This window comes from Amblyraja radiata, chromosome 1 (genome assembly GCF_010909765.2).
Source record: "Amblyraja radiata isolate CabotCenter1 chromosome 1, sAmbRad1.1.pri, whole genome shotgun sequence".
Taxonomy (NCBI): domain Eukaryota; kingdom Metazoa; phylum Chordata; class Chondrichthyes; order Rajiformes; family Rajidae; genus Amblyraja; species Amblyraja radiata.
The window spans coordinates 56373416-56400006 of NC_045956.1; the positions used below are offsets into that span (position 1 = coordinate 56373416).

General features: G+C 44.8%; 1 protein-coding gene across 2 annotated transcripts in view; it reads right to left on the minus strand.

Moving 5' to 3' along the window:
• The window catches only part of fam13a (family with sequence similarity 13 member A), a 207912-nt gene that overhangs the window by 74829 nt on the left and 106492 nt on the right, over window positions 1-26591 (minus strand). For both annotated transcript variants that reach the window (XM_033022299.1, XM_033022305.1), the window contains exon 7: window positions 24456-24628. In XM_033022299.1, coding sequence (XP_032878190.1) covers window positions 24456-24628 — 173 coding nt within the window. The remainder of the gene's footprint in view (window positions 1-24455; window positions 24629-26591) is intronic.

Below are 26591 nucleotides of genomic sequence, written 5' to 3' on the forward strand. Positions count from 1 at the left end.
TTCCTTGGGATACCTGATGCCCCTAGTGATTTGATTAGTGTCACGTACAGATCGCCAGACCTACTGGCAGTTCAGGGGCGGTCAGATACACTCAAGTGAACAGTGTGCCTCCACTCATATTACAGCTTCTATTTAAACTGTCTTCAGCTCCTAACAAGAAACAAACAGATCACTTGCTATCCAGTTTCAGATATGAAGGGGCACACATTTCATAACGTACGTGTCAGGATGAAGAATTATTCAGGTCAGACAAGGTAGTAAAATAAGTTCTATTATCATTCTTGGGTGTGAGCACACCCATCCCTGTCTGGAAGCTCAATATTTATTATCGCTCCTTCAACAAACGGAGGGCGAATATACTTGTAACTCAACACTGCATGGTGTAGTCTGTTGTAACAGCACAGTCAGTTCTAGGAATGTAACTCAGCCACACTGCAAGATAAAGGTGATTTACTTCGAGGGGATGGTGGTGACGAGGGAGTTGGATGTGCCAATATGTACCATCCACTCGTGTAAGTGGTCAGCTTCCTTGTGTTTTGGGAGACATGTCTGTCGAGTTCATGGCAGATTGCAGTAGTGCAGACTGCCCTTTGGAACTATTGCCATCTGGCTCTGCTGATGATAAAGGGGGAGATATCTCCAGCAACACCACGTCACACCATGATACAAAGGGTTATGTCTGCAGGAGTGGACATCCTGTAAAGCCGCACCTCACAGTGCTGGAGGTACAGGTTTGATTCTGACCTCAAGTGCTGTTTGTGTGGAGCTTGCACGTTCTCCGTGTGCCACGAGGGTTTCCTCTGGGTGCTCTGGTTTCCTCCAACATTCCAAAGATGTGCATGTTTGTAGGTCAATTAAACCTTCTGTAAATTGGCCCTAGTGTGTAGGGAATGGATGTGAAAGTGGGAGTACATAGAACTAGTGTGAACAGGTGATTGATGGTCAGTGTGGACGTAGCGGGCCAAAGGGCCTGTTTCCTAGCTGTATCTTTTAGTTTAGTTCTTTTTAGTTTAGAGATACATCGTGAAAACAGGCCCTTCAGCCCACCGAGTCCGCTCTGACCAGCGATCCCCGTACACTAGCACTATCCTACACACTAAGGACAATTTACAGTTTTTACCAAAGTCAAATTAACCTACGAACCTGTATTTCTTTGGAAAATGAGAGGAAACCGGAGCACCTGGGCAAAGCCCACGTGGTCACAGGGAGAACGTACAAACTCCAGCATTTTGTGTCCGTCTTCCATAGATTATACATCTGGATCAATGGCCCCTCAGAGCCAAGCGAAAACAAGTCATCCGCGATTGTGAAGTATTTCGCCCAAGAAGAATGTTGAAGATAACACCGTTGAATGTTAAGGATGGCACAGCTGTATAGAGCTGCTGTCTCACAGTGCCAGAGACCCGGGATCAATCCTGATCTCGGGTGCTGCCAGCGTGAATGTGTGTACATTCTCCCTGTGACCGTATGGGCTTTCATCCAGGTGCTCTTGTTTCCTCCCACCTTCCAAAGACGTAGGTAAATTAGCCTCTGTAAATTGGCCCTAGTGTGTAGGGAGTGGATGTGAAAGTGGGAAACCTTAGCAGAAATGTGAACGGGTGATCGATGGTTGGCGTGAGTGGGTCAAAGGGCCTGTTTCCATGTTGTATTGTTAAATAAGAATACATTAAAAAAATATATACAGAGAGCCAATCAAGTAAACTAGTTTGTGTAAGAAAGAACTGCAGATGCTGGTTAAAACCGAAGATAGACACAAAAAGCCGGTGTAACTCAGCAGGACAGGCAGCATCTCTGGAGAGAAGGAATGGGTGACGTTTCAGGTCGAGACCATTCTTCAGACTGGTATGGGATAAGGGAAACGGGAGATATAGACGGTGATGTGGAGAGATAAAGAACAATGAATGAAAGATGTGCAAAAAGGTAATGATGATAACGGAAACAGGTAATTGTTGGTGTGAAAATGAGAAGGGAGTAAAGTAGTTTGCCTTGCCACCTCTGAAGTGCCATTGCAACTGAGTCCTTCCAAGCAGGTGGAGGGTACCAGCCTGTACTCCACCATGAGTCATGTCGTTATCATGATTCTGATCTCCTTGACATTTCAACAAGGAAACATGAGACACCAAGGCAGAGAAATCTGAGTTAGCTGCCAGCGATGTGAGGAAATGTACATTTTAATCTGTGTGGACACAAGTCCAGTCCAGTCCACCAGATCTCCTATCTCCTCCACCCCAAAATGCTCCAAGACATCTGTGCTCCTCTGAATCTACCCTCTGGCCAAATTTAATTGTCCCAACATTGACATGAGAGACAAAGACAATGTGGTAGACAGTGAGAACCTTTTGCCCAGGGTGGAATCGTCAATGGCGTTGTGGTGAGAGGAGCAAAGTTTAAAGAGATGCACAGGGCAAGTTTTTAACACAAGGGCCGGTGGGTGCCTGGAACGAGCTGCCAAGGGCAGTGGTGGAAGCAGATACGAGAGTGGCGTTCATGAGGCTTTCAGATAGGCACATGGATATGCAGCGAATGGAGGAATATGGATCATGTGCAGGCAGATGAGATTAGTTTATCTTGGCATCATTTTCGGCACAGACATTGTGGACTGAAGGGCCTGTTCTCTATTCTATGTTCTATCACAGCCACCATTTACACCTGCAGTGGCCTCGCACTCTGGAATTCGTTTGTTAAAACCCGTTGCGTTCCTTCTTCTCTTTCTTAACATAGACCACAGATTTTCCTTAATATCTCTGTTTTTGACCAGACTTTGGGTCATCTCCCCTCATATCGTGTGACACAGTTCAAGAGCAATATGTATTGAGTAACACTTCTGAGGGAAACTTTTTGAAAATGTTTACTGTCTTAAAGGTGCAGTATAAATGGAAGTTGTTATTGTTGCTGAGAATGGTGAACAAATGGCTTGATTCTGCTCAAAACACAAACTGCTAGCATAGCTCAGTGGGTCAGGCAGCATCTCTGGAGGACATGGATAGGTGACGTTTCAGGTCGGGACCTTGATTCTGTCTGAAGAAGGGTCTCGACCCGAAACGTCACCCATTCCTTCTCTCCAGAGATGCTGCATGTCCCGCTGAGTTACTCCAGCTTTTTGTGTCTATCTTCGGTTTAAACCAGCATCTGCAGTTCCTTCCTACACCTTGATTCTGTTCTAGTGTTTAGATTTCATATGGACAGAAATTGCAAAACGTTAGTCAGTTCCCAAAATCAACTGAAAACTGGAAATGTGTGTTGATAATAAATTGTCATTAATGAGGGACTGGAGTGCAGACTAGAGTTATGGGCCTGTCCCACTTAGGCTATTTTTTAGACGGCTATAGGCAACTAGGCTGTCGCCACATGGTCGCCGGGGTGTCGCCTGTAAAGTCGTAGCGTCTTTCTGGTCGCCGCTATATTTTCAACATGTTCAAAATTTTTTGGCAACTGTCGGCTTAGCGTCAATGAGCGTAGCTTGACTTCTCCTGACGGATGCGCTGTCGTAGGTTGTCGCCAGGTTAACGTAGGTTGTCGCCGGTGCTGACTTTGGTGAATTCCATTTCCGACTACCTACGTCCACCTACGCCAACCGGCGTCAGGTACTGAATTGGCTTCAGTTGTCGCCGACAGGGTCGTGGTTTGTCGTAGCTTGTCGTGGGTGGACGTAGGTTGTCTCCTGTGTGGTCGTAGGCGTGGTCGTAGGCATGGTCGTAGGCATGGTCGTAGGTGGATGTCCTAATGGGTCGCCGGTTGTCGGTAGCTTGCCGTACCTTGACGTCGACTAGGTGGTAGGTTGTTGTAGCTTGTTGTAGACCTTGTCGTAGACATTGTCGTAGGGGGGTCCAGTCGCCGTTTTTTCGGCGACCTGCTACGACTATGACAGTCGTCGGCAGTCGCCTAAAAAAATCGCCTAAGTGGGACAGGCCCTTAACTCTCCTTCAGACGGAGAGAGATCTGCATAATCCATTTATTGAATCAAGTTCAAACATATCAGGACATGGGAAGGTCATCTAACAGAAACATTAACTCTCTTTCTCTCTCTACAAATATTGCTTGACCTGCTGAGTATTTCCAATATTTTCTACTTTATTTCAAAATAATTCTGCTACTAAAACAAGCCCTCAGCAGTTTTAGTTTAAATAAACAAATGAAAATCGCTTCCTATGGGACAGTTAAAGAGTGGCGTCCCTTCAGAAGTTGGCTGCACAAGCCTCTCTCAAAATACCCACGGCAACAAACGCAAAACTATTTTCGTTATTCACAGTTACTGTTGAACTTACTGCTGCTTCTCCATGAGGTGTACCCATCTTCAAGAAAATCTGCTGCTCTTTCTGATGGGATCTCCATTTTTGCCCTTCTGCTTTACTCACCCTCACTGGTTTCGCTTTCCCTCTTATGTTCTTATGTTTATCGAACCTCACTTCTGCAGTCATGTCTCCTTCGATGCACAAGCACGAAACAGCACAAAAACAGGGCCCTTGGCCCACCAAGTCTGCATGGGCATTTACACAAATCCCTTACCTCAATGTCCACCTTGCACCACAAAGTCATTGCTTAATGCCATGCACATGTATATAGAACATAGAATAGCACATCACAGGAACAGTCCCTTTAGCCCACAATATCTGTGCTGAACATGATGTCGTTAAACTAATCTCCTCTGCCTGCAGGTGATCCATATCCCTCCACTCTCTGCAGATACAGGTGCCTATCTAAAAGCCTCCTATCTGCTTCCACCACCAGCCCTGGCAGGGTGTTACAGGCAACCACCTATCATGTGTAAAAAGCTTACCCCACCTATCCTCTTTAAACTTTCCTCCAATGTATTGAAAGCTATGCCCTCCAGTCTTTGACATTTCCACCCTGAGAGAAAGGTTTTGCTTGTCTACCTTATCAAGGCCTCTCATAATGTTATACACTTCTATCGGATGTCCACTCAACCTCCAAAGCTGCAGCGAAAACAGTTTCAGTTTGTCCACCTTCTCCTTCTTGCTAATACCCTCTAATTCAAGAGAGAGTTCTTAGGGCTAACGGAATCATGGGATATGGGGCAAAAGCAGGAACAGGGCACTGATTCTGGATGATCAGCCATGATCATATTGAATGGAGGTGCTGGCTCGAAGGGCCGAATGGCCTACTCCTGCACCTACTTTCTGTTTCTACGTTTAGTCCAGGTAGCATTTTGGTAACTTCCCAAATGCACCCTCTCCAAAGGCTGCACATCCTTCCTGTAATGGGGTGACCAGAACTGCAGACAATGCTTCAAATGCGGCCTAATCTAACTTTATACAGCTGTCTACATGTAGCTCTTGTCTTCCCCCTCTGGCAGTGTTGATCTACCCTCTTGTGGCTGAACTGGTCAATGCTTCCACTTCATCCTTCACTACGTATGAAGTCACGTGTACCGAAGTACAGTGAAAAGCTTTTTTGTTGTGTGCTATCCAGTCAGTGGAAATACCACACATGATTACAATCAAGATGTCTGCAATGCACAGGACAAAGGGAATAACGATTTGTGTAAGATAAAGTCCAGTAAAATTCAATTACAGATATTCTGAGGGCCTTCAATGAGGTAGATAGTAGCTCAGAACCGCTCTCTAGTTGGTGATAGGATGCTTCAGTTGCCTGATAACAGCTTGGAAGAAACTGTCCCTGAATCTGGAGGTGTGCGTTTTCACACTTCTGTACCTCTTGCCTGATGGGAGAGGGGAGAAGAGGAAGTCCTCTACACCTTCTTACTCAACTCTCTCGTCACCACATCTTCCTCTCTGCCTTGTTACACTATCCCCCCTGATCTTATCCTCTGGTACAGAATGATCATTGTTCAGCTGAGGTTCAGCTTCATTCCCCTATATCCTCCATTGCAATGACTCCTGAGCCCACCACACCTCACCCGTCCGAACCTCCAAAGCCATTTCTTTAGCCTGGTGTTCTCACTCCATACTCTTTCTCCCAATCCACTTGGACCCCTCCCTCTGGATACTTACCCTCTTTCAATCTATTCTTTGCTGAAATTTTACCTTTCCAACATAATCAAAGATTCTTCCCACACTGGTCGTTCCTTCTTGCCCCTGCTCAAGATTGAAAGTGCACACCATCAGACTCAGGAACATCTCCCCCTCTGGTATCTGGCTTCTGAATGGTCCTTCCATAAGCTAGGGTACTGTCGGATTCATCACCACCGCATTGGATTTAGTCTCTGGATATGATGCTCTACAATGCTGAGAACTTTATTCTGCAGTTTGTATCTATCACTTTACTCTACCTAGTGTACTTGAGCTTGACTCGATTGTATTTTTGTATAGCATATCTGATTTGATTAATTGGATAGCATGCAAAACAAAGCTTTTCACTGCACCTCAGTACAAGTAACAACAATAAACCTAAACCTTTGGTGCTATGATATCATTTAAAAGATATTTGGACAGGTTGGCACAATGGGGCACTGGTGGAGTTGCTGCCGTACAGTGCCAGAGACCCGGGTTTGATCCTGACAGCTGCAAAAACAAGTCTCCACCACCCTCTCCCAGCCAGCACCACCATCCAGTGTCATTCAGTCTCTCCTTGTCCCCATCCTTTCACAAACATTCCCCACCACTCTCTGCCTCTATCCCCTTTCTCAGTTGACACGAAACATTAAGTGTTCATCTCTCCACAGATGGTGAAAGTTTAGAGCATTTTCTGTTTTTAAATCAAAGTCAAGTGGCTCGTTGGATCTGATTCAAGTAACTGGAAGCAGTTAGGATTTATTTTTAAGTTGGCAAGTTATAAGCCTGAGATCCTTTTCTATTTAAAGTAGATTCTTGGATTCCATTTGAAGAATCGGACTGAGAATTCATGACTCAGCCATTAGTACAGAACACTTAATTCTGCTTCTTGCCGTTCTGTCAAGATGCCTGGTAAACAAGTTATTTTTCCTTTCCTTCTGTTTAAACTTGCTTTGCGCAAATTTAAGCTCAGCTGGTCATGAATTATACTCCTAGTTACTTAGTTTAGTTTTAGTTTAGAGATACAGCATGGAATCAGGCCCTTCGGCCCACCGAGTCCGACCAGCAATCACCCTGTACACGAGCACCATCCTACACACTAGGGACAATTTACAATTTTACTGAAGCCAATTGATCGGAAAACCTGCAAGTCTTTGGAGTGTGGGAGGAAAATGAAGCACCCGGAGAAAACCCAGGGTCATGGGGAGAATGTACAAATTCCATCCAGCCAGCCTCTGTAGTCAGGATCAAGCCGGGGTCTTTGGGCCTACCACTGAGCCACCATGCCACCAAGTGTCTCTGAGTGACTGTAGTATATTGCTAACACTTTTCCATCACTTTGGTTGCCTTAACAATTTGGGGCTTTTTCCACTAATATTCGGGGTTATTAATTCCTTTAATTTTTTTAATTATAAGGTATCCGTGAGTACTGTGTTTACAGGCCTGTTTTGCTGCTGCGTCTGAATTTTATTGTTCCATTTGTCATGGAGTCATACAGCGTGCAAACAGGCCCTTTGGCCCAACTTGCCCACACCGACCAAAATATGCCATCTACACTGGTCCCACCTGCCTGCATTTGCCCCATATCCCTCTAAACTCATCGTATCCATGTACCTGTTTAACTGTTTCTTATACGTTGCAATAGTACCTGCTTCAACTATCTCCTCTGGCAGCACGTTCCATACAGCCTCCACCTTTTGTGAAAAAAAAGCTACACCTCAGCTTCCTATTGAATCTTTCCCTCCACACCTTATACCTATGGTTCTCGATTCCCCAACTCTGGGCAAGAGACTCTGCTTTTACTTGATCTATTCCTCATAGGATTTTGTACACCTCTATATCAGCCCTCATCCTCCTACGCTCCAAGGAATAGAGTCCTCGCCTGCTCAACTTCTCCCTATAGCTCAGGCCCTATTAAATTTCCCCCCCCCTCACCTTAAACCTATGTCCTCTGGTTGTTGATTCCCCTACTCTTGGTAAAAGAACCTGTGCATTTGCCTGATCTATTCCTCTCATGATCGTATCATGATCATGTACACTTTCTCAGTACATATGACAATTATTAAGCAGTCTTGACTGGGAACAGTTTTAAAATTCATTTTAGTTCAACATATGTTATATATTTCTGTGGAATAATAGAAACATAGAAAATAGGTGCAGGAGTAGGCCATTCGGCCCTTCGAGCCTGCACCGCCATTCAATATGATCATGGTCTCAAATAAACCAGACTAAAGGGCCTGTCCCACCAGCATGCGATTCCATGCGGCAAGTGCGACCTAACGTGGTCGCTTGAGCCGTACGGCCTCGCGGGGCCGGTCCCACTTCGATTGCCGGAGCCGTATGGAGTTGTGCGGAGCTGGTCCCGACATTAAAAACTGGGCTCCAAAAAACTGACCGTGTTTAAAAATTCCGCGCGGCAACGGCCTGCCGACCCGCAGCCGCCTCGACGCCGTACGTCACGCTCGAACTTCATGTCATTCACTTGACCTCCTCGCAGCCCCCGCTTCTGCTTAGGTCGCGCTTGCCGCATGGAGTCGCTTAGGTCGCGCTTGCCGCATGGAGTCGCATGCTCGTGGGACAGACCCTTTAATATTCAAGCTTTTATTCCTGAGATAGGGCAAGGTCGTGGCTGTCCTGCATGACTCACGCAGATCAGACAAGGTTAGTCCTTCCACAAATGACATTTCTGAACCAGTTGAACTCTGTGTCTGGAAATTGGATTTCACTCTTTTCTGGGGCATTAAACGTGTTCTGCACAAGGCAACAACACTTAATTAATTAAAACCCCAGCAATATTCCAACAATTGGACAAAAGTACCACAGCACAATAGAGGTTGTATACCGAATGTACCCGAGTAAAATTGCTTTTATGTGCAATTGGGCGTGGGAAATAGATGCAAAGAAATCCAACTTGAAACCTTTGGTACCTCTAATTTACAATTTACTACATATTCTAAATCTCCATTTACTGTAGTGGGATTTGAACTCAATATTTCTGGACCATTAATCTGCTGCCAACATTACTAGACTGCCCAAACATTTTAACACTCTCAATAACATTTTTACTGGGCTAATGTTAAACCTGAAACACACAGATCATTGATAGAATATCCCCTTTTCAATAAAGTAAGCTTCCTGTTTGGGAAATAAAGTAAGCTTCCCTTAAAATGGAAATTTATAAAGAATTACTTGTTTGAGTTGTATGAATGTCACGTAACTTGGAACTATGTATATGAAAACATTCACATTCATGTCAAATGTTATTCAAAAGAAAATGCCCACAATGAAACGGTCGAACAATTTCATAGTGTGATGGAAATGAGCCAGAGAGTTACTCATAAGTCCCAACTCTCTTGTAAATGCGATTTATAACACCAAATCACGAGACAAAATCAGATTAGCGGCAAATTTTGCTGGCTGCTTTTTACATTATTTAACAAGGAACTTTGTACTGTTATCTCGTGTGAATGTTTAACAGGGCTTAAGGCTGCACACTGTGATAAGGCTTTAATAACACACACAGGGGTTGTGGTTGCACCATTGCCATTGTGTGGAACATGAACATGCTTGACCCTGGCTCAAACTGCATTCACAGAGTTGCCAAAGGGAATTGCAAATAATATAGCAAAGTACTCGTGGTTGTTACACTTGAATGATACAATTCATCTTTGAGGGGTGAAAACATCTTCACCAATAACTTCTATTCATGTAAAAAAAAAACACAAACATCTGGAGTATCTAAGCAGACCCAGGCAAGCATCTCTGGAGAACATGGATAGGTGTTGTTTCAGGTCGGGACTCTGTAAACCTGCATCTGCAGTTCCTAGCTTCTCAAGATCTATTCTTGTAGTTTAGTTTGGTTTGAGATGCAGCATTGCAACAAGCCCTTCAGCCCACCGAGTCTACGCCGACCATTGATCCTGCTCACACTAGTTCGATGTTTTCTCATCCACTGTGTCGCCGTGAGGCAGAGAGGAGAGACAGGTGGGGCACAGGGGGGAAGGGGGGAGGGGAGAGAAAGTGGGTGTTGGGGTAAAGGGGGAGGGGGAGGCATTGTTAGAGGTTACCTAAAATTGGAGAATTCAATGTTCATACTGTTGGGTTGTAAGCTACACAAGAGGAATATGAAGTGCTGTTCCTCCAGTTTGGATGTAGCCTCACTCTGGCAAAGAAGGATTATTATCCATTTCTAATCATTGTTACTAGAAAGCGCTGAAGGGTCCAGACCCAAAACGTTGCCCATACATTACCTCCACAGATGCTGTCTGACCCCTTGAGATACTCCAACACTTTGCTCAATAGATCCTCAGCAATTTGTTATTTGCTCCATATTCCAGAATCAAACACCTCTTGGCTCACTGACTCAAACGTACTTCTCCAGGGTCAACTTGTGAAGCCTGACCCAAATTCTCAACTCTAAGTGCTGTGAAACCAGCTTCCCAAAGTGATGCCATTTCCACCAGATGAGGCCTAGAACTTGGGGAAGTCCAGAACAAGGGGTCGCAGTTTAAGGATAAGGGAGAAGTCTTTTAGGACCGAGATGAGAAAAACATTTTTCACACAGAGTGGTGAATCTGCAGAATTCTCTGCCACAGAAGGTAGTTGAGGCCAGTTCATTGGCTATATTTAAGAGGGAGTTAGATGTGGCCCTTGTGGCTAAAGGGATCAGGGGGTATGGGAGAAGGCAGGTACAGGATACTGAGTTGGATGATCAGCCATGATCATATTGAATGGCGGTGCAGGCTCGAAGGGCCAAATGGCCTACTCCTGCACCTATTTTCTATGTTTCTATCTTTCTATACACTGGTAACGGTGAAGAGGCCATTCACTTCAGCCCAGGCCTGCGGTAATTAATTTTTTTCCCAAAGTGCAGATAATGGAAATCTGAAATAAAAACACTCAGCTGGTCAGGCAGCATCTGTGGAAAAATAATTTGAGTTATGGTTTCAGGTGCGAGTTCCTTATTTGACCCCTTGAACCCTCAATCAACACCTCTGGTGCCATCCCAAGTTAAAATCCAGGCTTTGATCTAATGATAGACACAAAGTGGTGGAGTAACTCAGCAGGTCAGGCAGCATCTCTGGAGCAAATTATAGAGTCATAGACAGGCCCTTTTGCTCAACTTGCACACACCGATCAACATCCCATCGACACTAGTCCCACCTGCCTGCATTTGGCCCATATCCTTCTAAACCTACCTTATCCATGTACCTGTCCAAATGTTTTTTAAACACTGTTGTAGTACCTGTCACAACTTCCTCCTCCGGCAGCTCATTCTATACAGCTGACACCCTTTGTGTAAAAAAGTTGCCCTCAGGTTCTTATCAAATCTTTCTCCCCTCCTCACCTTAAACCTATGTCCCCTGGTTCTTGATTCCCCTACTCTGGGCAAAAGAGTGTACGTTTACCTGATCTATTCTTCTCATGATTTTGTACACCTCTATAAGATCACCCCTCATCCTTTTGCGCTCCAAGGAATAGAGTCCTATCCTGCTCATACCTCTCCCTTAAATGAATAGGTGACATTTCAGGCTTCTTTGTTCTAATGGGTTGCGGCCCTACCCTTTAATGATCCTCATTTTCGATCCACATCTCTCTTTTAAATAACCATATGAGAAATGGAGAAAGGAATTGAAGATGGTGGTTTACACCAAAGAAAGACACAAAATGCTGGAGTAACTCAGCGGATCAGGCAACATCTCTGGAGAAAAGGAATCGGTGACGTTTTGGGTCGAAATGCTTCTTCAGTCTGAAGAAGGGTTTCGAACCCGAAGCGTCACCTATTCCTTTTCCCCAGAGATGCTGCCCGACCCAGAGTTATTCCAGCATCATGTTTATAACGGGCCTGTCCCACTGTACGAGGTAATTCAAGAGCTCTCCCGAATTTAATAAAAAATCAAACTCGTGGTAAGCACGTAAAATGTACGTAGCGGGTACGTCGGAGCTCGGGACGTCTCTTTGCGGCTCGTAAAGCTAACAGCAGGTACTCGGGAAACGCAATAAGCTCATGAAGACTCATGAAGATTTTTCAACATTTTGAAAAATGTCCACGAGAGCCCCGAGTACCTACGAGCGGTTATTACCGTAATTCTCCGAGTTCGAATTAGGGGAAACTCGGGACTCGTACAGTGGGACAGGCCCATTACTTGAGGTGGCTTCTAGCTGAGATTTCAGCAACTCACCTCCTTCTGAACAGGAAAGTTCTTTTAATAACCTTCCCTTTAACTCTTTATTATGATCGCATTAAAGCACGGCTCCCAACCTGTGAATGCATTTATTACTATTCATAAAAACAAAATTCCACAGCTACGAGAAGCCTGATTGGTTTGCCGAGTTGCTATGGCTTGACGGCAACATTCGCAATCAGAACTTGCAAGTGATAGGAAAATGCAGGAAACACACTTTCTAAACTCAACAGAGTTCAATGCTGATAGGGTGAAGGGAGAGGCTTATGTATTTTTGCTTGCTACATTGGAACCAACTTTCAATTATTAACCCATTTTAACCATTAACTTGTGAACCAGTCAGGGACAAACAAAACAACATAATCGCACAATTTATTTGGCCAGCATGGCAGTGCGGAGTTCTTGATATTTACAGTTATATAGCCCACAAATCTCAAAGTTAATCACACTGTACCCAAGGAACTATTGCACTTGGTCAATCTCTGACCATAAAAATACCTCATGGGAACATTTTCCAAATTCAACATCTCACTCAGCAAAGATCTTTTTTTTCCACCGATGTGTATATAAGAACAAATGCTTCCTGGGTTAAGGTGGACATTACTTTACGCAAACTCTCCCGTACATTTCCAAATCATTCTTCAAGGTAGCAATAGGAATAATAAAATGTGACTTTCATCAGAAAATTTGCAAAAGATGCAACAGGCAATGCCACGCAAAAGACATTGAGCCAAAGGATATGTCAGCATATACGCAACCATTGCCCTGGCACCGAACGTCAATTTTAATGATTTATAGTAAAAATCAGTGAAATATCAGTGGGTGCATCACAGCCTGCTTCTGCATCTCAAACGCCCAGGAACAATGGAGGTTACATAGTGTGGTAAACACTGCCCGGTCCATTACTGCTACTGACCTCCCTGCCATCGAAAGGATCTATTGGAGGTGTTGCCTTACAAAGGCAGCCAGCATCATCAGAGATACACATTATCCTCACCACTGTCTTCTCACTATAATATCTACAGTAGCCTGAAAACTGTGACCACCAGGTTCAAGAATAGCTTCGTGCCAGCAACCTTCAGGCTCTTGAACACTACATTACACTAACCTCAAATATGAACTTCCATGGGCTGTCTTTGGTTGCAGTAAGGACCTTGGGGTTTTTGTTTTTTTTGCACTAGTATTGTGGTTATTAATCTTTGAATTTTTGTTGATTATATATTATCTATGAGCATTGTGTTTACTGGTTGGCCTCTTATGTTGCTGCAAGTAAGATTTTCATTGTTCTGTTGTTGGTACACATGACAATTAAACAGTCTGGACTCTCTCTCTCTGTAGTCATGTGAAATACTGTCCCGCAGTCATTTCCTATCCTAGTCCCTTTTGAAAGCCCTAATTGTCTTTCTTTCCACCCAATGGAGCAGTCATTTCCAGAACAAAACCTCTCTGCACATTGACCCCACATCATCCTTTTACCAAGCCCTCGATGGACTGTCTGTGGTTGCACTACAGACTTTCTTTTTTTTTTTGCACTAGCATCGTAGTTATTAATTTATCGAACTTTTCTTTGGTTTATTATATATTATCTGCATGTATTGCGTTTACAGGCCTGTTAAGCTGCTGCAAGTAAGAACTTCAGTGTTTGGTTGTTGGTACAGATGACAATTACTTTGGTTGTTGGTACAGATGACTCGGCTTGTACTCGCTAGAATTTAGAAGATTGAGGGGGGATCTTATAGAAAGTTACAAAATTCTTAAGGGGTTGGACAGGCTAGATGCAGGAAGATTGTTCCCGATGTTGGGGAAGTCCAGGACAAGGGGTCACAGTTTAAGGATAAAGGGGAAATCCTTTAGGACTGAGATGAGAAAAACATTTTTCACACAGACAGCGGTGAATCTCTGGAATTCTCTGCCACAGAAGGTAGATGAGGCCAGTTCATTGGCTATATTTAAGAGGGAGTTAGATGTGGCCCTTGTGGCTAAAGGGATCAGGGGGTATGGAGAGAAGGCAGGTACAAGATACTGAGTTGGATGATCAGCCATGATCATATTGAATGGAGGCTCGAAGGGCCGAATGGCCTACTCCTGCACCAATTTCTATGTTTCTATGTAAATACTTTTGATTCTTCAGTTCTAGAGCACGAGGGAAGTAGAGAGATTTAGGATGCAGACAGATCCAGGCCCAATGGTGAAGGCACAGCAGCATTGGTGAGGACAAGGGATTGACTTTGAAGACTTTAGACTTTAGAGATGCAGCGCGGGAACAGGCCTGTCGGCCCGCTGAGTCTGCACCGACCGGCGATCACCCCTTACACTAGCACTATCCTACACACCAGGGACAATTTACAGAAGCCACTTAACTTACAAACTTGTATGTCTTTGGAATGTGGGTGGAAACTGGAGCACCCGGATAAAACCCATGCGGTCACAGGGAGAAGGTACAAACTCTGGTAGAGACGGGATCGAACCCCGGTCTCTGGCGCTGTAAGAGCAGCTCTACCGCTGTGCCATCATATTGGAGGAAAGCACAAGAGCATGAAATTGGAAGGATTCTACTTCTGGATGTTAGTAGATCAGGAAGGAGCGAGGACTACAGAGAGAGGGAATTTTAAAATTCAGGCTCCGTAAGATTGGAAGCCAATATACGTCTGTGGGCAGACACAAAATGCTGGAGTAACTCAGCGGGACAGGCAGCATCTCTGGAGAGAAGGAATGGGTGTCTTATCAGGTCAACACCTTTCTTCAGACTACATCAGTGAGCAGAGGGGTGAAGAGTGAAGGGGGTGGCAGGGACCTTGTGGGAAAGTATGTGGAGGGGTTTAAAGTTGAGAATCGGAAATGTAATACTTTGCATGGCTGAAAGCCAGAGTATGCTAGGAAGACCGTGGGTAATAGACACACAAGACATTACAGGCTGATTTATTAATAGGGGCTGTTTGTGGCCATGAAAGTGTTTAAGAAATGCTGAGTCAGTCATTTCTCGTATTAGTCAATGACTAGAATGGACTTCACAATCAGGAAAATATTGCTTTACAAAACCAAGTTTAGAAATGAAGATAGATACAAAATGCTGGAGCAACTCAGCGGGTCAGGCGGCATCTCTGACGAAAGGAAATAGATGACGTTTCAGGTTGGAACTCTTCAGACTAGAAATAAAAATAACTGACTGATAATATAGTTCTCCAGAATTATACAGCCCTACCGTCACCAAGCTAACAGAAAATTATTTCCTTAAGGGTCCCAACTCGAAATGTTGTCTATCTATTTTCTTCCCTAGATGTTGCCTGATCCAACAGATTGTTTTTTTGACCGGTTGCGAAACACATTAACTCCCCCTCCCATTCCCACACTGACCTTTCTGTCCTGGCCTCCTCCATTGTCAGAGTGAGGCCCAATGCAAATTGGAGGATCAGCACCTCATATTTCGCTTGGGCAACTTACACCCCAGCGGTACGAATATTGATTTCTCTAACTTCACACAATTCTTGCTTTTCCTCTCTCTCCATCCCTGCCCCATCCTAGTTCTCTGACCAGTCTGACTGTCCTCCAGATGTATTTTATCTTTCTATGCCTCGTTGTCATCTACCCCTAGCTAACAATGATCTATTCTACATTTACCTTGGGCTTCGTCCTATTTGATCTCTTGTTTTCACTCCCTACACATCCATATCTCTGTATCTCCCTATCTGACTCTCAGCCTGAAGATGGGTCTAGACCCAAAAACATCACTTATTCAGAGATGCTGCCTGTCCCGCTGTTGCTCCAGCATTTTGTGTCTATCTTCGGTGTAAACAACATCTGCAGTTCCCTCCTATGCAGATTGTTTTTTGCTGATGATTCCAGCACTTTGTAGTCTCTTGTGTCTCCAAACTATTTCACTTTGCTGTCTGTTTGCCTTAAATTATATTTTATTAGATACACAAGCAACTGCAGATGCTGGTTTATAAAAAAAGACACAAAGTGGTGGAGGGTCAGGCAACATCTCTAGCGAACATGGGTATGTGAGGTTTTGGGTTGTGACCCTTCTTGAATCTGAAACTTCACCAATCCACGTCCTCCAGAGATGCTGCCTGACCCGCTGAGTTTCTCCAGCACTTTGTGTCTTTTTTTATAAACCAGCATCTGCAGAACCTTCTCTCTAATTTGCTTTGTGTTTTTGTTCAACTTGTCTAATCGCTGGTTCAAGGGATAGAGGAATTCCGAGAAGTATATTTGGAACGAGCGCAACATAAAAAAAAGGTTAGTTGATATTTAATCCATTCACAAGCACGAACATACAGATGTAAACATTTTCCCGGACAGCACTCTCTATATTTAGACGAACTATATTTGTCCACAAATCCAATCAACAGACTCAAATTGGTGCAGCTTTAAGTCAACAAGTGTCATTAAACCGACATGATCATTGAATCAGCCATAAGCACCAGCCAAGTGCTTCAAAGATTAGATAATATAGACTTGTTTTTAATCTTTTTCAGTAAATAAAACAGTATATAAATTAGTGGGTGGTGTACATTTAAATTAAATTATAACTGGGCTATGTTGGTTACATCAGATGTCTTTAATTTTATAGTTTTACTAGACCAAGTGCAGACCCGTTGGGTCTGTTCCCGCAACGCGCGGTTGCGAGGGGAGGAGGCGGCTTGAGGCGTCACACACACACTAACCAACCTCTCACACACACACACACTAACCACCCCTCACACACACTAACCACCCCCATTGATATTATATTAAGAAGGGAGGGAGGAGAGGGGTAGGGCTGCCCAGCAGCCGTCGGCCTCAGAGTGAGCCTCAGCTCCAAGGCCTCGCATCCTCGGCGCTTCAGACCCCGGGGACGGGGGGGGGGGGAGGGTGGAGTGGGCGGGCGGGCGTGATGCAGAGTGAGCCTGCGGGCCAGGCGTACGCCGTCAAGACGCTGCGTATGACGTCAAGATGCTGCGTACGACCGTCGAGACACTGCGTACGCCCTCAAGCGCCTGCGGGCCGACAGGCCGTTGACGCGCGGGATTTTCGGACAGTGCAAGCGTGTGGGCCGCCAGCGATGATGGCGAAAAGCAGCGGGGGAAGAGCCGATCTTTGGCTTCAGTCAGCGTGACAGAGCCGGGCCGGGGGTAGTGGAGGAGAGCCGGGCGGCAGCAGCCGTTATGGTCGCATGGGGCACGCGACGAGAAGGTGGCCAGCGTGAGGCGAAAAAATGAGTGAGTGGGGGGGGGGGGGGGGGGAAGGATTTTATTAAAAATGTGTACAGAAATATGACTAAATTTAATGAGGAGTGAATGAGCGAATGTAAAAGTACAATCGGTAGTGAAGTGGTAAAAATCTCGGCATTTTTGTGTCTGGTTTTGGCGGAGTAACGAATCAAAGGCCAAAAATATGACATACACCCACACACACAGAGTTTTAAAAGTATATAGATATTTGGAGTTGATTTGAGTGATCAAAATTTACTTTGTTAGGTGGATCTAGAGTCATAGGGTCGTACAGCACATGAAACAGACCCTTCAGCCCAACCTGTCCTTGCCAACCAAGATGCCCTATCTACGCTAGTCCCACCTGCCCACATTTGCCCCATATCCTTCTAAACCTTTCCTATCTAAACTAAACTAAACTATTATCCATGTACCTGGCCACATGTCTATTAAATGTTGTTATTGTACCTGCTTCAACTATTTCCTCCGACAGCTTGTTCCATATACCCACCATTGTGTGAAAAAAATTCCTATTAAATCTTTCTCCTCTCAACTTAAGGCTATGGCATCTAATTCTTGATTCCCCTACCCTGGGTAAAAGACTCCGCGCATTCACCCTATCGATTCCAGGTTTTCATTCCATCAGGTCCGACAAAACCAAGCCATGGAAAAATGTACCACGGGCATTAGATCATAAAATGCATGAGAGCAAAAATGCCCATCATTATGATTTCTGTCTTATTCCTGCTTAATATTCATATTTAATATTAATAACTAGATAAGCAGATTATTTTTTGATGAACTCAACCACTTTGAGTATTACTAGCCCAAAGAGCCATAGCATTGACTGGTCAAATTGACCAGAAGACAATGGTCAAGATGGGAAATGATCAGGTCAGACATGAGACATGGAGTGAACACAGGCGGCAGACAAGGAGCGTTTGCAATGCTCCAAAGTCCACCTTTCATCAGAACCTCAGCACGTTATAGATGGTCAGCATTTAAAGAGGAAGAAAGTGAAAAGAGAATACATGTTCATACACGCGCGCAGTGGCCCTAGTCCCTCCAAATCCCCAAATCCACTCCTTTGACCCCAATGTCACGGATCCACAGTGGATCAAACGTCCATGGGTTCAAAGCCCACTATGTCAGAATACTACCATGAGCACAGTCTGTGTGAGTTATGTGTGTGCATACGTGTGTGTGGTGTGTGGGCATGTGTATTGTGTGTGTGTGTGTGTGTGTGTGTATGATTAGTGTGATTGGTGTGCGTGTGTGTATTGGGGTGTGCGTATTGGAATGTGTGAGTGTGTAAGGACGTGTGTATTGGAAGTCTGCATGTGCGGTGCATGTGGGTATTTATGTATGTGGTGTATGTGCATGTATTGGGGTGTGTGTGTGTATGTGAGTGAGTGTGTATGTACAAGTGTGTGTTGTATATGCATGTGTTGAGGTGTGTGTGCATGAGTATGTATGTAGAAGTGTATGTGGTGCATGTACATGTATTGGGGTGTGTGTGTGGGCACGTGAGTGTGTATGTAGACGTACGACTGGTGTATGTATATGTATTGGGATGTGTGTATGTATTGTGTGTCTGTACGAGTATGTATGTAGACATGTGCATGGAAAATGGTTCAATAAGTGTTGATATAAGTGCCTTGGGCCAGGTCATCTGGATAAACCAGTGCACTCCTATGGATTTCTCCAACTACAAGTAACCCTTGAATCCCCTCTCTCTCCGTCCCTCCCCAACCTAGTCATCATACTAGTTTTGCTGTCATCCTGTTAACTTTAATTATCTGTATAACTCATTATCACCTCCCCCACAGCCAACAATGGACCATTGTGGGCTCCATTTTTCCTTGATCATCGTTGCTTTTTGCATATCTTTCATTCATTTGTCCAATGTACCTTCTATATCTCTCGGTTCCCGCTCCCCTTACTCTCAGTCTGAAGACAGGGCTTGGCCTGAAATGTCACCTATGCCTTTTCTCCAGAAATGCTGCCTGACCCACTGAGTTACTCCAGTTTTTTGTGTCTATCTTCGGTTTAAACCAGCATCTGCAGTTATACTCCAGTGTTTTTGTTCCACTCAACCCTATATAACTTTCCTCATACATAAGTTTATGGTTAGGAAGTCAGCAATGGAATGCCATTGGATATCAAGGGTATGTAGTACTTCAAAGTGTGGCCTTACCAACATATGATACCAGTTTATAATAAATACACCAAAGTAAAAGTATAACCTCCTGGGATAAATCGGGTAGCAGAACAGGAATGCTAATCTGTCACTGAGCTTTCTGTTGTGTTTATCTATGAATAGACCATACTCATAAATCAGGGACAGGCCATGGGTCAATAGGGGCATCTCAGAGTATGCTCGAGAGTGGCAAATTCAATGGGGGTGCGCCCATGCTCAGCTCAGTACAAAAGGCATAACATGCCATTATAATGGGAGAGCTGTCTGCACTGTGACGGGCTGCAGACTCTGGGGGCTCTCTGTTAAACTGTTGACCTTGCTCTGGATGGTTTGCTGAACAGGGTGGTCGGTGGGGGATGGGGAATTTCGAGACACCACCCATTTCAACGCTGCTATTGTCATTGCTAACAATAGGACTGCAAGTGGAACATAGCACATACAACAGTGCAGCACAGGAACAGGCCCTTCGGCCCACGATGATTGCTGAACATGATGTTTAGGTAGTTTAGTTTATTGTCACATGCACTGAGGTACAGTGAAAAACTTCTGTTGCATGCTAACCAGTCAGCGGAAAGACTATACATTATTACAATTGAGCCATCCACAGTGTACAGATGCAAGATAAAGGAAATGGTCTTATTTTATTATGAAGTCTATCATGATAAAGTGAATAACATTTAGTTAGTAAAGTCCGATTAAAGATAGTCCATGGGTCTCCAATAATAATAATAATAATATTTTGTTTATAGGGACAGTGCATATTAATGAACATTTGCATGTAAATATGCGAGATTGTAGCCAATCAGTAGCTAATTTCCATCTCTAGTCCGAGGCAAAGGTAGGTGAAGTGTCTTGCCCAAGGACACAACGACAGTACACACTCCAAGCAGGATTCGAACCGGCCACCTTCAGGTTGCCAGCCGAACACTTAGCCCACTGTGCCATCTACCAGATAGATGGTAGTTTAGGATCACTCTCTAGTTGGTTATAGGATGGTTCAGCTGCCTATTAACAGCCGGGAAGAAATTGGCCCTGAATCTGGAGGTGTGCGTTTTCACACTTCTGTACCTCTTACCTGATGGGAGATGGGAGAAGAGGGGGTTAAACTAATCTCAAGTTAAACTAATCTCCTCTGCCTTCAAGTGATCCATATCTCTCCATTGCTTGCAGATCTGTCTCTCATAATTTTATATATTTCTGTCAACCTCCGATGTTCCAGAGTAAACAATCGAATTTGTCCTACCTCTCCTTAGAGCCAATATCCTCTAATCCAAGCAGCATTCTGGTAAACCTTTTCTGCACCCTCTTCAAAGCCTCCACATGCTTCCTATAATGTTCCTTCCTGCACATTTTGTCTCCTCTCTCTTTCTGCTATTACATTATTCTGGTAATTAAAGCATCACAAATGATTTAAGCCGAACACCTCCACTCGGTTCGCAATAACCAACCTGATCTCCTGGTGGCTCAGCACTTCAACTCCCCCTCCCATTCCGAATCCGACCTTTCTGTCCTGGGCCTCCTCCATGGCCAGAGTGAGGACCACCGTAAATTGGAGGAGCAGCACCTCATATTTTGCTTGGGCAGTTTGCACCCCAGCGGTATGAACATTGACTTCTCTAATTTCAGGTAGTCCTTACTTTTTCCTCCCCTTCTCAGCTCTCCCTCAGCTCACTGGCTCCACCTCTTCCTTTCTTCTCTCCACCCCCCCCCCCCCCCCCCCCCCCAACCCTCACATCAGTCTGAAGAAGGGTTTCGGCCCGAAACGTTGCCTATTTCCTTCGCTCCATAGATGCTGCCTCACCCGCTGAGTTTCTCCAGGATTTTTGTCTACCTTCGATTTTCCAGCATCTGCAGTTCCTTCTTAAACAAAACATCTCAAATGATTGTCTACATTGCTAAGTCTCTCTAGTTTAGTTTAGTTTGGAGATACAATATGGAAACAGGCCCTTCGGCCCACTGAGTCCACAGCGTCCAGCAATCACCCATACATGACGGACAATTTACAGAAGGCAATTAACCTACAAACCTGCATAGCTTTGGAATGTAGGAGGAAACTGGAATAACCGGAGAAAACCCACATGTTCACAGGGAAAACGTACAAACCCCGTACAAACAGCACCTGAGGTCAGGATCGAACCCGGGTCCCTGACGTTGTAAGGCAGCAACTCTACCTCTGTGCCACTGTGCTACCCTTAGTTCATGCATTTGGTGGACGACCAGTATCCCATTATGTGGGACATTCTTACCGATAAAGCAGACAATGTACAATGCCCTCCATAATGTTTGGGACAAAGACCCATCATTTATTTATTTGCATCTGTACTTCACAATACGAGATATGTGATAGAAAAAAATCACGTGTGGTTAAAGTGCACATTGTCAGATGTTATTAAAGGACATTTTTATACATTTTTCACCATGTAGAAATTACAGCTGTTTGGGACACATGGCTTCATAGGTGTTTGTAATTGCTCAGGTGTGTTTAAATGCCCCCTTAATGCAGGTATAAGAGAGCTCTCAGCACCTAGTCTTTCCTCCAGTCTTTCCATCACCTTTGGAAACTTTTATTGCTGTTTATCAACATGAGGACCAAAGTTGTGCAAATGAAAGTCAAAGAAGCCATTATGAGACCGAGAAACAAGAATAAAACTGTTAGAGACATCAGCCAAACCTTAGGCTTACCAAAATCAACTGTTTAGAACATCATTAAGAAGAAAGAGCACTGGTGAGCTTACTAATCGCAAAGGGACTGGCAGGCCAAGGAAGCCCTCCGCAGCTGATGACAGAAGAATTATCTCTATAATAAAGAAAAATCCTCAACACCTGTCCAACAGATCAGAAACACTCTTCAGGAGTCAGGTATGGATTTGTCAATGACCACTGCCCGCAGAAGACTTCATGAACAGAAATACAGAGGCTACACTGCAAGATGCAAACCACTGGTCAGCCGCAAAAATAGGATGGCCAGGTTACAGTTTGCCAAGAAGTACTTAAAAGAGAAACCACAGTTCTGGAAAAAGGTCTTGTGGACAGATGAGACGAAGATTACATATCAGAGAGATGGCAAGAGCAAAGTATTGAGGAGTGAAGGAACTGCCCAAGATCCAAAGCATACCACCTCATATGTGAAACACGGTGGTGGGGGTGTTATGACCTGGGCATGTTTGGCTGCTGAAGGTACTGGCTCACTTATCTTCATTGATGATACAACTGCTGATGGTAGTAGCATAATGAATTCTGAAGTGTATAGACACATCCTATCTGCTCAAGTTCAAACAAATGCCTCAAAAATCATTGGCCGGCGGTTCATTCTACAGCAAGACAATGATCCCAAACATACTGCTAAAGCAACAAAGGAGTTTTTCATAGCTAAAAATTGTCAATGTGTGAGTGGCCAAGTCAATCACCCGATCTGTACCCAATTGAGACTGCCTTTTATATGCTGAAGAGAAAATGGAAGGGGACTAGCCCCCAAAACAAGCAGAAGCTAAAGATGGCTGCAATACAGGCCTGGCAGAGCATCACCAGAGAAGACACCCAGCAACTGGTGATGTCCATGAATCGCAGACTTCAAGCAGTCATTGCATGCAAAGGATATGCAACAAAATACTAAACATAATTACTTTCATTTACATTATATTGCTGTGTCCCAAACATTATGGTGCCCTGAAATGGGGGGACTATATATAAACACTGCTGTAATTCCTACATGGTGAAACCAAAATGTATAAAAATACCCTTTATTAAAATCTGACAATGTGTGCTTTAACCATATGTGATTTTTTTCTATTACAAATCTCAAATTGTGGAGTACAGAGGCAAATACATAAATGATGGGTCTTTGTCCCAAACATTATGGAGGGCATTGTAAATGCAAGTTGCTCCTTTAGCTCCGTTCCAGACTTGTTTTACAGCTGACTGCCACCTTCCCCTCTGTCCCCCTCCCTCCTACTCTCTCCTGAACATTCTTCATACAAACAGTACCTGTTCAACAGAAATGCCCTGAACCTGACCCACCTAGTGAAGGACAAGTTGGAGCTTGCTGGTTGCTGCCTTATTTGAAATCAGGGTTGGAAGCACAATGTAGGCTTGTCACCACAACTACACATACCTCTCCAACGCAAGCAACTGATCAATATTTATCCTTCAAAGTGCAAGGAACCTAATGTGAGTGTTTCCTAGTCACCACGGCAAATTGAAGGTGGAACAATGTACTTTATTTTATAGACAAAAGGAACTGCAGATGCTGGATTACAAAAAAAGAAACAAAGTGCTGGAATAACTCAGTGGGTCAGCTTTCCACCCCCCCCCCCCCGTCTTCTCTTTTTTCCGCCACCTTCCCTGTGCCCCATCTGGATGCTCACCCATTTCTCCCTCTCCCCCCTCCCACCGTCTCCTTTCACCTATATTCCTTTCTCTGGCTTCGCAATTCGCACTTCTTAGAGTTATAGTCATACATTGCGGAAACAAGTCCTTCTGCTTAACTTGCCCATACCAAGCAACATGTCCCATCTACACTAGTCCCACCTGCCCGCGTTTGGCCCATATCCCTCTAAACCTGTCCTATCCATGTACTTGTCTAAATGATTCTTTAAACATTGCGATAGTACCTGCAATCGTCTGTCCTGTTCCTGCGCTGTATCTCTAAAGTCTAAATATATGGACTTGGTAAGGCTGACCACTTCTATTTCCTGAATATCACTGAACTGTGGGTTTACCAATCACGATCAGTAAGTATCAGAGTCACCATGCCAGGTACAGCATTTTTCATTCCAGATTGCTGAAGAAACAATTTAAATTCCCAAGCTGCCATGGTGGGATTTGAACTGCTGGAGCATTAGTCCAGGTCCTTGGATTGCTGTTTGAATGATTTGACCACTGTATTTTTAACAAGTGAAGGGCAAACCTGTTTATCTCCATGTCCTTGATGCTGGAGGCAAGCTCCTCAGAAGACTCCATCTCTACTCCGCTGACACACTTGATGGGTGGAGTTCGCGTTGCCTCCGGAACTCCGCTCGACTGCTCCGGCTGAGACACCTGGAAGGTCCCCGGGATGACTTTGGGCCTTGTCTTTCTGTTCTGAAACAGAGAGACAGTGTTGCTTAACACACACAGCATTCTGAACAGCATTGTATAAACATTGAAATGAAGATGCGGGTTAATACACAAAAGGACACAAAGTGTTGGTGTAACTCTGTGGGTCAGGCAGCACCTCTGGAGAAAATGGATAGGTGACGTTTCGAGTCTGAAGAAGGGTCTCGACCTATCCATGTTCTCCAAAGATGCTGAAGATGGACACAAAGTGCTGGAGTAACTCAGTGGGGTCAGGCAGCATCTCTGGAGAAAATGGATGGGTGACGTTTCGGATCGGAAACCTTCTTCAGACTGCTCGCATCTCCAGAGTTATTGCCTGACCTGACCAGTGCACTTTGAGTCCTTCTAGGCTACATTCCATAGAACATGGAAAAGTACAGCAGAAGAACAGGGCCTTTGGCCCACAATTTCTGTGTTGAACATAATGCCGAGATAACCTAATTTCCTCTGCCTGCACGTGATCCATATACTCCACTCCCTGCTAATGGAGATAAGGAGGAGTTTCTTTAGTCAGAAGATGTAATCTGTGGAATTCATGTGCCTTTTGAAAAGCCTCTTAAACACCACTAATGTATCAGCCACCTCCACCCTTGGCAGTGCATTCCGGGCACCTACCACTCTGTGTGAAGCCTTGCCCCACACACATCAATTAAACTTTGGCCCTTAAAGCTATGCCCTTTAGTCTTTGACTTTTCCATCCTGGGGAAAAAGACTCTCCGGCTCCCCTATCTATGCTTCTCATCATTTTATATGTTTCTATCTTGCAACATAGGCATAGATTCATTACAGCACTCAAAATGGCCAATTGGTGTTTGGGTACTGGGCCTGTACTTGCTGGAGTTTAGAAGGATGAGGGGCCACCTCATTGAAACTTACCGAAAAGTGAAAGGCCTGGATAGAGTGGATGTGGAGAAGATGTTTCCAATAGTGGGAGAATGTAGAACCAGAGGATGTAATAAAAGGAGATAAGGAGGAGTTTCTTTAGTCAGAAGATGTTGAATCTGTGGAATTCATTGCCACCGACAGCTATGGAGGCCGGGTCAATAGATATTTTTACAGCAGAGATTGACAGATTCTTGATTGGTACGGGTGTCAGGAGTTATGGGGAGAAGGCAGGAGAATAAAGTTGAGAGGGAAAGATAGATCAGCCATAACTGAATGGCGGAGTAGACTCGATGGGTGGAATGGTTTAATTCTGCTCCTATAACTTATGAACATGACTCTCTCACTGAGGCTCTGTGAAATACTGTCTTTCATATCCTATCCTAGCCCTGATTGATTCAGGGGGCCTGTGATTCCCAGAAATAAAACCACTCTCAGCACATAGATCTCACATCATCCTTGTACCTTTTGTCTAGAATATAAGATCTGTACTTCTGAGAGTCAAAGAGAGATACAGCTATACAGCATGGAAACAGGCCCTTCAGCCAGGGCTGCCAACTCTCACGCTTTGAGCGTGAGACTCACGCCCTCAAGCAAACTCTCACGCCCTCACGCTGATCAGAAATTTCTCACGCTCAGTGGTGAGAAATTTTGTGATCAACGAGAATGTCAAAACTCGGATAAACTGCATGGTCCGCGGGTGTTGGAGAGCAGGGGCTGCGGGAGGGATGGGAGCAGAACCAGCGGCGGGAACAGATGCGGGGTGCCGGGACTTGCGAGTGTTTGCGGCGCTGTCGAATGGTTGCGGGGCTGAAGCTGCAGCTCCGGCCATGGAGCGCTCCGGACAGTACGAGTGTCCCGGGCCGCGGAGACGTCGGAAGCGTTGTGCCGCTGCCGCTGCCGCGAGAGTCTCTGTGCCGAAGGGACAGACTCTCAAAGGGAGGTGGAGAGAGAGAGAGGGGAAGGAGACAGGGAGACAGTGGGGGGAGAGAGAGGGGGTGAGAGGAGAGAGGGGGGAGAAACAGAGGGGGTGTGAATGGAGAGAGAGAAGAGGGAGAGGGGGGGT